The sequence below is a fragment of the Salvelinus fontinalis genome, chromosome 34 (assembly GCF_029448725.1).
Source record: "Salvelinus fontinalis isolate EN_2023a chromosome 34, ASM2944872v1, whole genome shotgun sequence".
NCBI classification, from domain to species: domain Eukaryota; kingdom Metazoa; phylum Chordata; class Actinopteri; order Salmoniformes; family Salmonidae; genus Salvelinus; species Salvelinus fontinalis.
Genome location: NC_074698.1, coordinates 25,991,072 through 26,005,380, shown reverse-complemented (window position 1 = coordinate 26,005,380; position 14,309 = coordinate 25,991,072). Strand labels below are relative to the sequence as shown.

At 44.2% G+C, this 14,309-nt stretch overlaps 1 protein-coding gene across 4 annotated transcripts; it reads right to left on the bottom strand.

The window, feature by feature from the left end:
• Positions 1 to 134: 134 nt before the first annotated feature.
• LOC129833617 (pyridoxal-dependent decarboxylase domain-containing protein 1-like) lies at positions 135 to 14,309 on the bottom strand. Of its 4 annotated transcripts, XM_055898311.1 has the most exons (25): positions 14,132 to 14,309; positions 12,614 to 12,690; positions 12,381 to 12,449; positions 12,142 to 12,222; positions 11,420 to 11,569; positions 11,152 to 11,341; positions 10,932 to 11,000; positions 8,113 to 8,191; positions 7,546 to 7,630; positions 7,387 to 7,435; positions 7,157 to 7,258; positions 6,837 to 6,962; positions 6,701 to 6,751; positions 5,937 to 6,017; positions 4,975 to 5,035; positions 4,688 to 4,758; positions 4,500 to 4,605; positions 4,064 to 4,235; positions 3,774 to 3,892; positions 3,504 to 3,625; positions 3,228 to 3,320; positions 3,018 to 3,114; positions 2,829 to 2,927; positions 2,468 to 2,688; positions 135 to 2,131 (listed from the first exon to the last, which is right to left on the bottom strand). In XM_055898311.1, the coding sequence occupies exons 2-25, from the start codon at positions 12,688 to 12,690 to the stop codon at positions 2,054 to 2,056; spliced, it is 2,448 nt and encodes an 815-aa protein (XP_055754286.1). In that variant the 5' UTR covers positions 14,132 to 14,309; the 3' UTR covers positions 135 to 2,053. The 4 variants fall into 4 exon arrangements, with proteins under 4 accessions (XP_055754286.1, XP_055754287.1, XP_055754288.1 ...); XM_055898312.1 differs by having other exon boundaries at positions 135 to 2,688; positions 11,420 to 11,566; XM_055898313.1 differs by lacking the exon at positions 5,937 to 6,017 and having other exon boundaries at positions 135 to 2,688.

The following is a 14,309-nucleotide window of genomic DNA, read 5'->3' as shown; positions in this document are numbered from 1 at the left end:
AACCTGACATTGGTACTAAATCAGGATTTCAGTGATGTTGACTGTGGAATTACTGATAGTTACCAAGTTAACAATTTGATTAACACCTTTGACTTGTAAATTCAAGAGTCCCTGCAAATGATTGATGACACAAGTGTTTTATATCATGTTTTAATAAAGCTGATTGGATTCTTCAATACATCCCTCTTTCCATCCCATGAAATTACATTTGACCAGTGTTTTTTCAGACATCTTTGAGAAACAGGCATTGAACTTCAATGAGATTAGTGCAGTAAGTACTTCAACCACCTATGTCCTTAAAACATGAATCTATTAAATATTTTCACTTCAGAAAACTAAATTAATGGTGTATCAAAAATAACGCTCCCAGTTCAACATTAAATATCAGTTATTTTTCTCCTTTGCTATGAGTAGAATATTGCACCAGAATTGCTGATTAGGAGCAGAATAAAAAGTAACATGTACTTACATGTTTAATGAATATGAAAACAATGTCCTCAAAGTAAGGTGATAAAGACATAACAAAGCCTTACGACATTAAACAGATATACAACAAATGGAAATTATATCAGAGTACAGTGAACCAAGATCATCTTTATAGTATCAATTCAGAAGACAACAGTTACGGTTGTATTTTCAAGTTAAGTGCACATCCTAAGTTAAGAAAAACTTTAAAAGTCTAAGCTCATTCCATTCTGTCTGCTTTGGATATAAAAATGTCTAACGGCACAGTGTTGTACAGTGGATACAAAAGCAGATTTATAAGCAAATGATTCATCACATTTGAAAGTCATTGTAATGTCAGTAGTCTACTGACACCCTAGGTCATTAAAGTTCTCCCAATTTTTATGACTACATAGGTGTTACATTCTCGTTGTCCAATCATATTTCTGCTATCATTTCAATAATTACAACTGTGTACAAAACATGTCGTAAACCCCCTTAGAGCTGTAGGTCGAGAATAGTTAAATTCTCTAGATTCTCTAGTCTTCAAAAGAGAGAAGTTAATGGTATGGAAGGAACATAAAACTGGATCCTTGTCAAAGGGCTGAGAGAAAAGGTATGTGAAATCAAAGAGATTGTATTGGAAGCAGGACGGAAATATTGTTGTGTCATTTCAAGTCAGGAATCATAATTCATCAAAGTAGTTATTGCAACAAATTATAGACTTATTTTGAGAATTAAAAAATAAAATGAATTGAAAAGATTTTGATTAATACATACTATGTGCAACATTAAATAAGGTAGTGCAGTAATAATGGACAGAACAAATGGAATATATATATATTTTTAAACAACCCTGCATTGAAACCAAATCCTTTAACCTGCAAATATTCTATCATCAGTCTAGGCATTATAACAGCTACTAGGCTACAGTATGTCTTTCTCACAGGAAACGTCAACATAACTTACAGCCACTATATTTTTTGGCAAAGAAAAAAAACGATTTCCTCAGAATGCATGTTAAGCAAGACTTTGCTTGTAAGGAAAAGTTAGCCCCATTGGTCAGATTATTAAAAACATACATTTATATTGTAAAAAAAAACTAAACATACACCAATCAGACCCAAGTATGTGCAAAAATTAACAGGAGGGTGTTTGACAAACCATGGACGGTCTATTGGGGTAGTGCACATATACTGTGGGTGTGTTTAAAGATCAGAAGCGGGTGGATGTGAGTATTCTCTCGTTCAATTCATATCACAGTATGCTTTCATTTTTCTACTACATTTCCCTATATAGATCTGGTTTTACTGATCATGATGGTGATTGAGTGGATAGAAATAGGTGTGCATACATTACATACAAACTAAAATTGTTTTATTTCCAGTGTTAGTCACACGTTACTTGGCTTGCATATAAGCTGTTTTACCTCCGGGCCATGACGAGACCGACTGAAGTAGAGTGGAGGCCATGAACCAGGGAGTCCTCAGACGACCCTTCACCTTTGACTCCCTGCCTCAGGTGTAGTTCCTGCTTGACCAGAGTTCTTAGGTCCTACTCCTACATAGTTACTTATTAACCCACAATGATTGAGTCCTCAGACACAACCCTAGAGACTAAGGCTGGATTCCATTCTGAAATCCTGGTTCCTTCCCTTTGTCCTTGACCTCTCCCAGTCATCAATGGACTGGAAAGAAAGAATAAAGTAGAGATAATATTACAAAAGCACTCCCTACCCTTCTGGTAGGCTAAGTGAAGCCGTAGCTGTCTAATTATCTCTCATCAAAGTTTTCAGTCCCTTTAGATCTATAAGGAGACAGTTGTCAAGAAAAGACGCAAGGGAGAATTATTTGAGAATGGAATGAATCCCTGCTCTGCAACACCTGCTGGACTGGCCTGGAACCTTTCAGAGCTGGTTTCAAATAACCCTGCCTTGGGGGCTGTCCTATCTGCCCGTCTCCTCCACTGGTGCCTCCTGGCCCTCAGGCCGTCTCTCCTCCTCTTCCCCTTCCTGTGTACCCACCTCGCCGTTCTCCTGCGTGGGCTCGGGTTTAGCCGGCACCTGGGGGGTCTCTGGATTCTCAGGGGCCACGGAAACCGCCTCGTCTGGGACAGGGGAAGGTGGGTTGGGTGTGGTGGGTTGTGGGAACCTCTCCCTGGAGAGATCCTCAGCCTGGCCCACGGAGCTTGTCTCACTGTGGGAGTCAGAGCCCCCCGCACCCTCGCGCCGGAACAGCCTCTGTCCTGCACGTGGAGGAGGAATCAGAGAATAGTAGTCCAAGATTTCCAGTATTTTTAATAAATAAAATATGTCCCTTGATTTTAAAAGAGAATGACTGCGAAAGAACAAGAATATCCCATCTATAGATTCTGTGAGACCATACCTGGCAGTCTCTTGGCAGAGGAGGTAGGGGTTTCTGGCGACGCCAGCCCACCTGTCTGGGCCTTCATGGAGTAGATGGGCTCTGTGGAGTCCAGGGAACCTATGAGAAACAGTCACTTAATATACCATCGGAATGCAGATGTACAGGAGCAACCTAGGAGCAGGCACACACACACACACAGTTGTGTACCTGCAGCCAGGTTAAAGGTTCTGCCCTTCACAGTGCTCTGGAACGGAGAGAACCAGTTCAACATGGAGCCGACCAGAGGAATCTGTCTCAACACACCCTGAGAGAGAGAGAGATGGTGCAATTTTTGAAATACAAATCAGTCCATAAAATGTGCATGTATACAAAGCATTGATTAATGTCATACACATACAAAAATGGGCACACACACACCTCCTCCATGAGTTTGTCCTGGTTGTCTTTCTGGAGCTGGAGCTCTGCCTCCTGGATGCCTTTCCTCACCACCTCTGTCATGTTCTCTAATAGCTAGTGACAAGATGGGACAGAAGAAAATAGTCATTTACAACTCAATCAATGCAATAGGATTGTAGTATTGCATAGATTCTTTATTATATGTTATCATCAAAAATCTATATAATCTGGAAGTACCAGCCATGTTGGAGGAAGTGACAGACTGTAGGTAAACAGAGTAGAAGGAGATAGCGTTACCCTGCCGTTTTCCTCTATGTCCCTCCCCAGGGCGGCTATCGTATCCACTAGCTCTGCAACGTCTAGGTCCTCCGTTGCCATGCCAATAAATATGCAGTCCTTCTCGGGTCCGAACTCCAGGCCTGAGGATGGAGGGAGAGAAGTTAAGAGGTAAAGCAGGCAGAATCAGAACCAGGTCTGAATCATTCCTTGAATTGAGGGGAAGAATGAAACCTTGAGTTTCAGATGTGATAAAAGAAGCTCTGTGCTGTGGACAGGCACAGTACTGACCGGTGGAGAAGATGAGGTCTGCATCCAGATCCCCTAGTTTCACCAGCAGCTCACTGTTGATCTTCTCCACCTCCAACTGTCTCTTACTGTCGTTCAGCTCCTCAATCCTCGGCTCATACCTGAGTGGATACACACAATCATTTTGTGGACAAGTCACATTACTTTACACAAATTACACACATTTTTCTGTACAGAAATGACCACGTATTTACTATGAAATGGCATGGCAAAATGGTAATTACACAGCTACTAATGATACAAATACTGAATGAATAACAGTATATTCCTACCTGACGGCTCCCAGGCCAGGCCAGCTGAGGTCCTCTATGTAACTGAGGGCAGAGTGGCGGTACACCTCCTCTCTGAAGTCCAGTCTGAGACGCAGCGTACAGTTCAGCACAGGAACCAGCTCAGTCAACCGCTCCACCAGCAGATCCACGTCACACCTCTGGGTCCCCAGGGCTGGGAGGGAACAGGTCAGAGGGCAGAGTTCAGAGGTCAACAGCTACAGGGTCAACAAAAGGAGAGTTGTGCTGACTGACGATGATCAGGTGTTCTTCATTAACTGTACAGGTGAGTGTGTGTAATATAAATTATGGTATGTCTAACAGGTGAGTGTGTGTCTTACATGTGAATGTTTATTTTACAGGTGAGTGTGTGCCTTTCTTTATGATGCGTGTCTGTCCTACAGGTGAGTGTGTGTGTGTGTGTGTGTGTGTGTGTTACCTGCGGCGGTCATAAGAGGGGTGAAGCGGACACAGGTGCCCTCGTCCTCCAACTCCACTATGTCTACCCCGCTGGCGGGCACCAGCTGTGCCAACCGCTCACACAGCTACAGGTAGACACAATCAATCAACCAACCAACCAAGCAACCAACATTGTCTCACCCATTACACATGTAAACAAATGCTCACCCATCTGTTGAGGGAATCTAGCACTTCTCTCTCTCCAGCAAAGTAGCCCTCCACAGAACCACCACTGGATTCTGAGTAGAGGGAAGAGAGCATAGCATTATGACCTATTACATATAACATGCCAAATTCAAACACATAGTACATTTACATGATACTCATTTGAATGCATTATAACATCATTTGAATGCCCACATTGCATCTAAAGTAAGTTGGATGCAGCTGAATAAGAGTTCCTGGTTAGTTGAGGAAAATGTGTTAGAACAGGAAGAGTAGTGTTAACCACTCACCTGCACTGGTCTCCTGGGAGAACCTGAACACTACTACTGGAGAGTTGAGCTCATCCTCCACCTGCAGCACAGGAAAGGAGAGACACACAGGTGAGGTTCCACACATCCAGGATCATAACCTTTGATCTTTAAAAAACTCTGTTGTCATTAACATGCAAACAGGTGTAATGTGTGAGAATGGGCCGGAGAAGCTGTGTGATGTGATGCTATGGAGATGCCTGGGTTTGTGACACACATCCTCTGTTTGAGCAGTCAAACTGGTCTGCATGGAGATTGTTAAATCATGCAGCTTTAAAAAAAAGTTAAATGTTTGGGCATAAATGTCAATGCCTATGACTTCCATTCACAATGGACATGTCTGTGTTTTCCATGGACTTTATATACATGACTAACTCTTACAACCTACGACACAGCCACAACTGACCATTATATTGTATGTACTTTGTACATAAATCATTGAGTCGGGTAAATGTTAGTTTTGGAGAAAATCTCAGCACAGAAAAGACACTTCTCTTTCCATCTGGTAATTTCTCCCCACCTCTAACAATTCACAGTAAGGGTATGTACTACCCAGTACCCATAGCAGGATTGACTGGTTGAAGTGACATGTTGGATTGTTACTGTTGTAACCTAACAGGGTAGTCATGTAAACACAGTGAGGTTCATCTTTGATGACGCCTGGGCCAAAGTTCCACTTTAGAGTCATCAGGATTCTGTGAAGACGTGGTGGTGGGGGGACAGGACATTCTCTGCTGTGCCTAAAACATGCCTGTAGTGATGATTGGACAGGAACCAGGAAGTGGACTGATTGCAGTTTTAGCAAATGAGTGCCCTCGATTTGAGCGGTGTCTCAAATACAGTGCCTTTCAGGGCATTCAGGTGGAAAAACATGGTCAGGTACAGAGTGAAACAGAGAAAGAAAGGTGGGAGCAGGCAGGGGAAAGAGGGTTGGTCCCACCTACAATAGACAGAATGAGAGAGCCCAGCAAGTCCCGTAGAGAGCCCCCTGAGATCGGCGGGATCCGAGAGAGAGACACCACACCCTGTAACCAAGGCAACCCAATAGCTCACTATCTACAGTATACACACACTTCCTACACACGACACTCACTACAACAAACGGTACTCAAAGCCACCATCAACACAGTAACCAGACCCACACACTCTGCTTGTTCACCAGATCAGCTTCAGCAGTTACTGCACCATTCCAATGATCTCTATATCGTCTACATGTGTAAATCATATTCACACTCAGTTTCAGATTATATAAAGGTCACTATCTGCTCAGAGCTGATGCCTGTGAACAAGGTCTTTGTTTTGCAACAGTATGATGGAGGTCTCTGTTAGCGAGGCTCAGTGCTGTTTCTTTACCATAGTCAAAGCATCGACGAAAGAGATCTCAGAGTCAAGCTCATCCTGATGATGACAAAACAGACGTCAGACGCCCGCATCTTTATAAATGTTATGTGTTAGAGTTAAGTGTGATCTTATGATTGTTTTCTTAAGTTATCGTATCTTAAAACTCAAACAAAAGCTCATATATATTGGGGGCCTTCATCATATGACCCACCTATGTGTAATGGCTTTATAGTGCCTTCGTTTACACCCATAGTGTGTTATTAAATACAATAAACAGCTTATGACTGCTTAGAACAGCCTCAATGCATAAATGCTTTCCACACACATTAATAGTAGTAGATAGTTAAACATTAAGTTGTGGACCTACTGAAGTCTTTATGGAAGCCAGAGTCTTCAGTTTCTCCAGAAGCTGTTGGCTCTACAGACAAGAGATACAACACAGGTCAGTTTGTTAGCAGTAAGGTGATAGCGATCTGTATTAATTTCTAACCCAAAGTACTTACGAGCTCTACAGCGTGTCTAATCTTCTCCACTATCCCATCATGGCCCAGGTACTGCAGGGAGAGCCAGAGAGGCAGGGCACGCAGCTTCTCTACTGGCTGACTGGAGGTCAACCCAGCTGCCAGAGACTAAGATAGGAGAGAGAGAACTCAAATGGATAGGTGAACGCAAAGATTCCACCAATCCAGTCATATCAGATCTCTATTAACTTCAAGGGAGGCAGGAAGGACAGAAGGATGCAAGTTTAAAGGCCCTACAGCTACAGACAGGGAGAGTTAAAAGGGGATACCAAAGAAGAGAGAACAGGAAGGAGAAAGCGTACCAGGGCTGGGTCCTCGTGTCTGTAGAGGGTGACAGCTGGGACAGCAGGCAGGCCCAGCCACGGACCCAGGGTCAGGGTCATACTGTCACTCCTGGTGGCCGCCTGGGGACAGGGGAGGGGGAAAAGACACATAGTAGACATATTACATTACTGTACTATACAGGCATCTTACAGTGTATTCATTTAGAGTTCTGAGGGTCACAGAATGGGAGAGCATATCCTATACGTACCGTCACGGGGGACGAGACCTCCCCCAGAGCCAGGGTGGCCAAGTTGACCCTGAGAGACAGAAAAGACCAGGCAGTTATAAAGCATTTACAAACCCATCCAATATGGTTGGTTAAAGACATATTAAAAGTATTACAAGTATGTGTAATGTTGTTACTCACCCTTCTATGTGGAGCCACATGCCATACTGTTCACACAGCTCCTTTAGACGGCCCAGCTTGTCTGTGTGTCCCGCCCCAGGGGTGCCTGGGAAGACAGGCAGTGAGTACGCTCGGAGTCACTCTGCTGTACGTCTTGGTCAATAAGTCAGTGATAGACATGTTGATTTAACCTTTATTTGACCAGGTAAGTCATACAATAACATCCTAGTTGGTCAAGGGGTAAACATTGTTTCACTTTAGAGTGTAATACTATGTGTTTTGCTACCATGCTGTGTTGTTGTCTTAGGTCTCCGTGTTGCGTTGTCATTGTTGTGACGTCTGTACACATACATACATTTTTATTTTTATCCCAGCCCCCATCCCAGCAGGAGGCCTTTTGGTAGGCTGTCATTGTAGATAATACATTTGTTCTTAACTGACTTGACTAGTTAAATAAATAGAAAAAACTGTCACCATGCTAGGTTTTTCAATAAGCACACAACCTTGGAGAAAATAAAACACTTTTAAAGAGTAGGTGTGTTCTTAGCCGTTTCTTGTATTAAAAAGGTGATAAAATTCCCCACTGACCAGCGTTGGCAATCAACAGCAATGGAAGCTTCCCAGTCTCCACATCCTCTCTAATCAGCTTGTCCAGCAACGCAATGTCCTGCAATCAGCAAAACACCCAGGGAGACAGATATTGTTTTCCATTTAAAAATCAGGGTAATATGGTAGGTAGTACGCATACAGGCACCCCAGTATCCTAAATACATAAACTCAGCAAAAAAAAGAAAACGTCCCTTTTTCAGGACCCTGTCTTTCAAAGATAATTAGTAACAATCCAAATAACTTCACAAATCATCATTGTAAAGGGTTTAAACACTGTTTCCCATGCTTCTTCAATGAACCATAAACAATTAATGAACATGCACCTGTGGAACAGTCGTTAAGACACTAACAGCTTACAGACGGTAGGCAATTAAGGTCACAGTTATGAAACCTTAGGACACTAAAGAGGCCTTTCTACAGACTCTGAAAAACACCAAAAGAAAGATGCCCAGGGTCCCTGCTCATCTGCGTGAACGTGCCTTAGGCATGCTGCAAGGAGGCATGAGGACTGCAGATGTGGCCAGGGAAATAAATTGCAATGTCCGTACTGTGAGACGCCTAAGACAGCGCTACAGGGAGACAGGGCGGACAGCTGATCGTTCTCGCAGTGGCAGACCACATGTAACAACACCTGCACAGGGTCAGTACATCCAAACATCACACCTGCGGGACAGGTACAGGATGGCAACAACAACTGCCCGAGTCACACCAGGAACACACAACACCTCTGTCAGTGCTCAGACTGTCCCCAATAGGCTGAGGCTGGACTGAGGGCTTGTAGGCCTGTTGTAAGGCAGGTCCTCACCAGACATCACCGTCAGCTATGGTCACAAACCCACCGTCGCTGGACCAGACAGGACTGGAAAAAAGTGCTCTTCACTGACGAGTCACGGTTTTGTCTCACCAGAGGTGATGGTCGGATTTGTATTTATCGTCGAAGGAATGAGTGTTACACCAAGGCCTGTACTCTGGAGCGGGACCGATTTGGAGGTGGAGGGTCCGTCATGGTCTGGGGCGGTGTGTCACATTATCATCGGACAGAGCTTGTTGTCATTGCAGGCAATCTCAACACCGTGTGATACAGGGAAGACATCCTCCTCTCTCATGTGTTACCCTTCCTGCAGGCTCATCCTGACATGACGCTCCAGCATGACAATGCCACCAGCCATACTGCTTGTTCTGTGCCTGATTTCCTGCAAGACAGGAATGTCAGTGTTCTGCCATGGCCAGCAAAGAGCCCGGATCTCAATCCTATTGAGCACGTCAGGGACCTGTTGGATTGGAGGGTGAGGGCTGGGGCCATTCCCCCCAGAAATGTCCAGGAACTTGCAGGTGCCTTGGTGGAAGAGTGGGGTAACATCTCACAGCAAGACCTGGCAAATCTGGTACAGTCCATGAGGAGGAGATGCTGCATTAAGTACTGCGGTGCTGGTGGCCACACCAGATACTGACTGTTACTTTTGATTTTGACCCCCCCCCCCCCTTTGTTCAGGGACACATTATTCAATTTCTGTTAGGCACATGTCTGTGGAACTTGTTCAGTTTATGTCTCAGTTGTTGAATCTTGTTATATTCATACAAATACTTACACATGTTAAGTTTGCTGAAAATAAACACAGTTGATAGTGAGAGGACGTTTCTTTTTTTGCTGAGTTTATATACACACACGTATATATATATATATACACACACACACAAAGAATGTGGACACCCCTTAAAATTAGTGGATTCGGCTATTTTTGCTGGCAGGTGTATAAAATCGAGCTCAGTGACTTTCAACGTGGCACCGTCATGGGATGCCACCTTTCCAACAAGTCAGTTTGTCAAATTTCTGCCCTGCTAGAGCTACCCCAGTCAATTGTAAGTGCTGTTATTGTGAAGTAGAAATGTCTAGGAGCAACAACAACTCAGCCGCGAAGTGGTAGGCCACACAAGCTCACAGGATGGGACCACCAGTGTTGGAAGTGCGTAGCACGTAAAAATTATCTGTCCTCGGTTGCAACACACACTACCAAGTTACAAACTGCCTCTGGATGGAATGTCAGCACAATACCTGTTCGTCAGGAACTTCATGAAATGGGTTTCCATAGCTGACCAGCCGCACACAAGCCTAAGATCACCATGCGCAATGCCAAGCGTCGGCTAGAGTCGTGTAAATCTCGCTGCCTTCTCTGGAGTGATGAATCACCCTTCACCATCTGGCAGTTCAACGTACGAATCTGGGGTTGGAGGATGCCAGGAGAATGCTACCTGCCCCAATGCAGTGCCAACTGTAAAGTTTGGTGGAGATGGAACAATGGTCAGGGGCTATATTTCATGGTTGGGGCTACGCCCCTTAGATCCAGTGAAGGGAAATCTTAACGCTACAGCATACAATGACATTCTAGATGATTCTGTGCTTCCAACTTTGTGACAACAGTTTGGGGAAGGCCCTTTCCTGTTTCAGCATGCACAAAGTGAGGTCCATGCAGAAATGGTTTGTCAAGATCGGTGTGGAAGAACTTGACTGGCCTGCACAGAGCCCTGACCTCAACTCCATCGAACACTGACTGCGAGCCAGGCACAATCGCCCAACCTCAGAGGCCAACCTCACTAATGCGCTTGGGGCTGAATGGAAGCAAGTCCCCACAGCAAAGTTCCAATATCTAATGGAAAGCCTTCCCAGAAGAGTAGAGGCTGTTATAGTAGCAAAGTGGGGGGACCAACTCCATATTAATGCCCATCATTTTGGAATGAGGTGTCCACATACTTTTGGTAGTGTACATTGTATGAGCCCTATCTAAATAAGGCTGATCTACCATTTGGTGCTGGGATCCAAACATGGTGTTACAGGGGACGGTGCACAGGCTGGACAGAGGCAGACCCAGCTAAGGAAGAGAGGATTTCTGTTAAAGTCAATCTACATTGAATAACTTCTGAAATATCTGCTCTTATAATACTAAAGTAACATCAAAAAGGTCTGTCTGTGTCTTCATGTAAGAACACGCAATGCGTTTCTATGCCTGCTTCTACGCCTACTTGGCTGCAGAGGTGCTGTCCCAGGCCAGGCCTGCAGGTGGCGCTCTGGTAAATGACAGGCTGTCTGGAGTTGAGCACGGTGTAGCCCTCTGTGGAGTAGTCCTCATAGCGGGTGTTGATGACCAGACGACACACCTTCAGCAGGCCCTCTCTGTCATCTTCATGGTAGTATGCTGAGCCACTCTCATACCTGGCAGGACATCAAAATCCACTTAGCAATGCACCAGGAACAAACACACACATGCAATCGACAGACAGACCCACACACCTGAAGAGTCTGCAGAGCCAGAGTGTTGTGTCAGACGCGATGCGTGTGATCAGCTTCCTGAGTCTCTCCCTGTCTAGCACTGAGATGTAGGCTGCTAGGCTGTGTCCTAGCAACGCCATGTGACCCTGCTCTCCGACATTCTGCATCCTGCTGGGGGGACAAGACATGCACAGGAAGTGAGGTCACAAAGACGTGATGTTGATAAAATGCATTATACTGATTGTATTGGGAATATTTAAGAATATTAAAGTTCATATACAGTGAAGAGTGATTAACACAATGCTTAGCATATTTATATGTTTTCACGTTCTGTTTGTGCAAGGTTCTGTTGATAGTGATTGACGCCAGACTGGAGGTACAAGGACACTGATTATTACTGTATTCTGTGAAACACGGTGTGATTCTGTAGCAGCTGACAATGTCACTGCAATTTGTTTTGACTTCCTACAAGCCTCTTGGGCTGTTTTTTACAGAACACTTGGTACTGTCTGATTAGAATATAAAGGGCCTGTCTCCAAGAGGCCAGATAGACATTTTCTCTGCCTCTGATCTGGAGGCGTCTCCCTGTTGCAACTTTAATAAACCGGATAGATTTTTTATTGATATTATCAACAACTTATTTTTGTTCACTTGGAAATTCTTATTATACTGATAAGAAAATTCTAAGATGGCCTTCCAACTGACATATGCTCTCAGTAGTGGTGTTTTAATGTCAGACCTACCGATGGCTTGGCTTATCTTCCCCCTCATCTTCATGCATGAGATTCTGGACCAGCTGGAGTATACTGGCCACATCCTGCCCACTGGAAGTTTGGAACAAAACACACAACGCGTTGCTTGAGGGAACTCATTGCTTCTGTGAAATACCATCCACATTTGTATGCGTGTGAGAGAGAGAGAGAGAGAGACAGAGAAAGATACTAGATTGAAAGTGAGAAACAGGGGTATCTGCTGTACTCACTCTCCCTGTAGGGGTCCAGGGATACTACTCCTGCTGAACTGTCGTCTATCTGCATCTGGATCTGATGCCCTGGAGAGAAACAAACAACAAAACCAACAAGTCAGATAGTCCTTCAGGTGTGTGCATCTGACTTGTGTTAACATACATTGTGTGAAGAGATGTGTGTCATTAACAGCCAGTGTAATACCCGTCACTACATCTTTATGAACAAACACCAATTCATAAAAGCTTACTTTCGGCCATCCTCCAAGATCTTCATGGCCTCGTTGAGGTTCTTGCCCATTTCAGCGAGTGTGGGGTCGACCATCATCTACGGTCAGAAGTCAGAGACTGAGCAAGAAGACACTTAAGCAGATGGATACCTCATTCAATCTCAGGGTTAGACAGAGCCATTGCCAGAGGCTAGCTAAAAACACATCTTTCAGTTCTCTCTCCCCCTAAAGCCTTATATTTAACACTAATCCTCCCTCTACCCTCCTCTGTCACCTATTGGACTGCACATTGAGGTGGATCAGAGGTATAGTAGACAGAGGTCAATCTAATTGTTAACATTAGTCAAATATTGACATTGGCATGATGTAACAGACTCTACCATAGTCTAGCTCATGTTATTGCCAATTCCAGGCAACTGGAGAAGCAGTTGAAAGTAAATACAGTCTGACTATAACTTCTATTCATTACCAGTGGTGCCTCAAGGCCCTAATTTCTGTCTGAAATGATAATGGGTGTGGTTATGGATACACCTTTTATGTGATATAGTTTGATTACCTGGCTGATTTCATCAAACCGGATTTTCTGCTTCTACAACATGCCACTCAATATATTTATGATCTGCCTAAATATTTGTCTTTCAGTAAAATGTCTGTTAAGCAACAAATAACATCCTTGATCATGATGACTCTGGCTGTCTACTGAAGTATGTTCTGACCAGGGGAGTTTAAGAGCCCTGACGCTTGCTCTATAACACGCATCGCTTGCCGTACGGTTTTGGAAACATAAGGAACGTATCTTCCATATCAAATGAAAATAATACACAGCCATATCTCCAAGTTGCATTACTTGTTTACGGAAGACATAGGTGGCCACCTATGCTAAATAGCCATCTAGCATGCTCCAAATATCTGTGTGTAATCGTAACTGTGGAAAGTGTAGTTCGTCGACTGGAAGCACACACATCTTGTGGTTATGTGCAAAACTGCTAAAGTAAGTGTATATTTTTATTTTATTTATTACTGATATGACATATCAGCATGTTTCGAAAACCGGTTTGAAAGGGGTGATTATTGACCTTTCTAAATGTTAAAACACAGCATCGGAATGGTAGTTCGAAACGATTTTCCCAGTCGGACCTCGTTTCCCCCCCGCGTTCTCAGTTGTCTTGGGGCGCTGAAGTCGGAGACTTCAGAGTTCCCAGTTGTTTTGAACGCGGCACCTGTGCTAGTCAGTCAGTTATCCGTGACCATCCATAACAAATTAGCAGCATCGTCATCACGATGATAAGCTGTTTTATGAATGGAAGGTGGCAGCTTCTTAATTGACGACATAAGCCATGAAAAAACAAGGACATGCAAGGGTTAAATGCCACATTGCATTGCGTGAATAAAGGAAATAAAGCTAGTTCCGCGTAATTCTTAGCAATGACAGCTGGCTTACCGCTGTTGGTGCTGCTAGCCTAACTAGCATTGCTAGCCATAGTTTGCCTAGCTTTACCGCTTGGACCACACCAAGATTGACAGCTCGTTTGTGCTTACCTTGTGACGCGGTGGCTTCAGACAGTTGGAAAGCTTGAGAAAAGGATACGCCGCCTATCCACTCTGTATGGACGTGGGGAATAGTATAATATTGACGGCTGAACAGCTTCGTTATCCTGCTAACTCCTGTAAATGTTAACTTCCTGGACTGGCGCTCCGTATTCCACGCTGGCAGAGC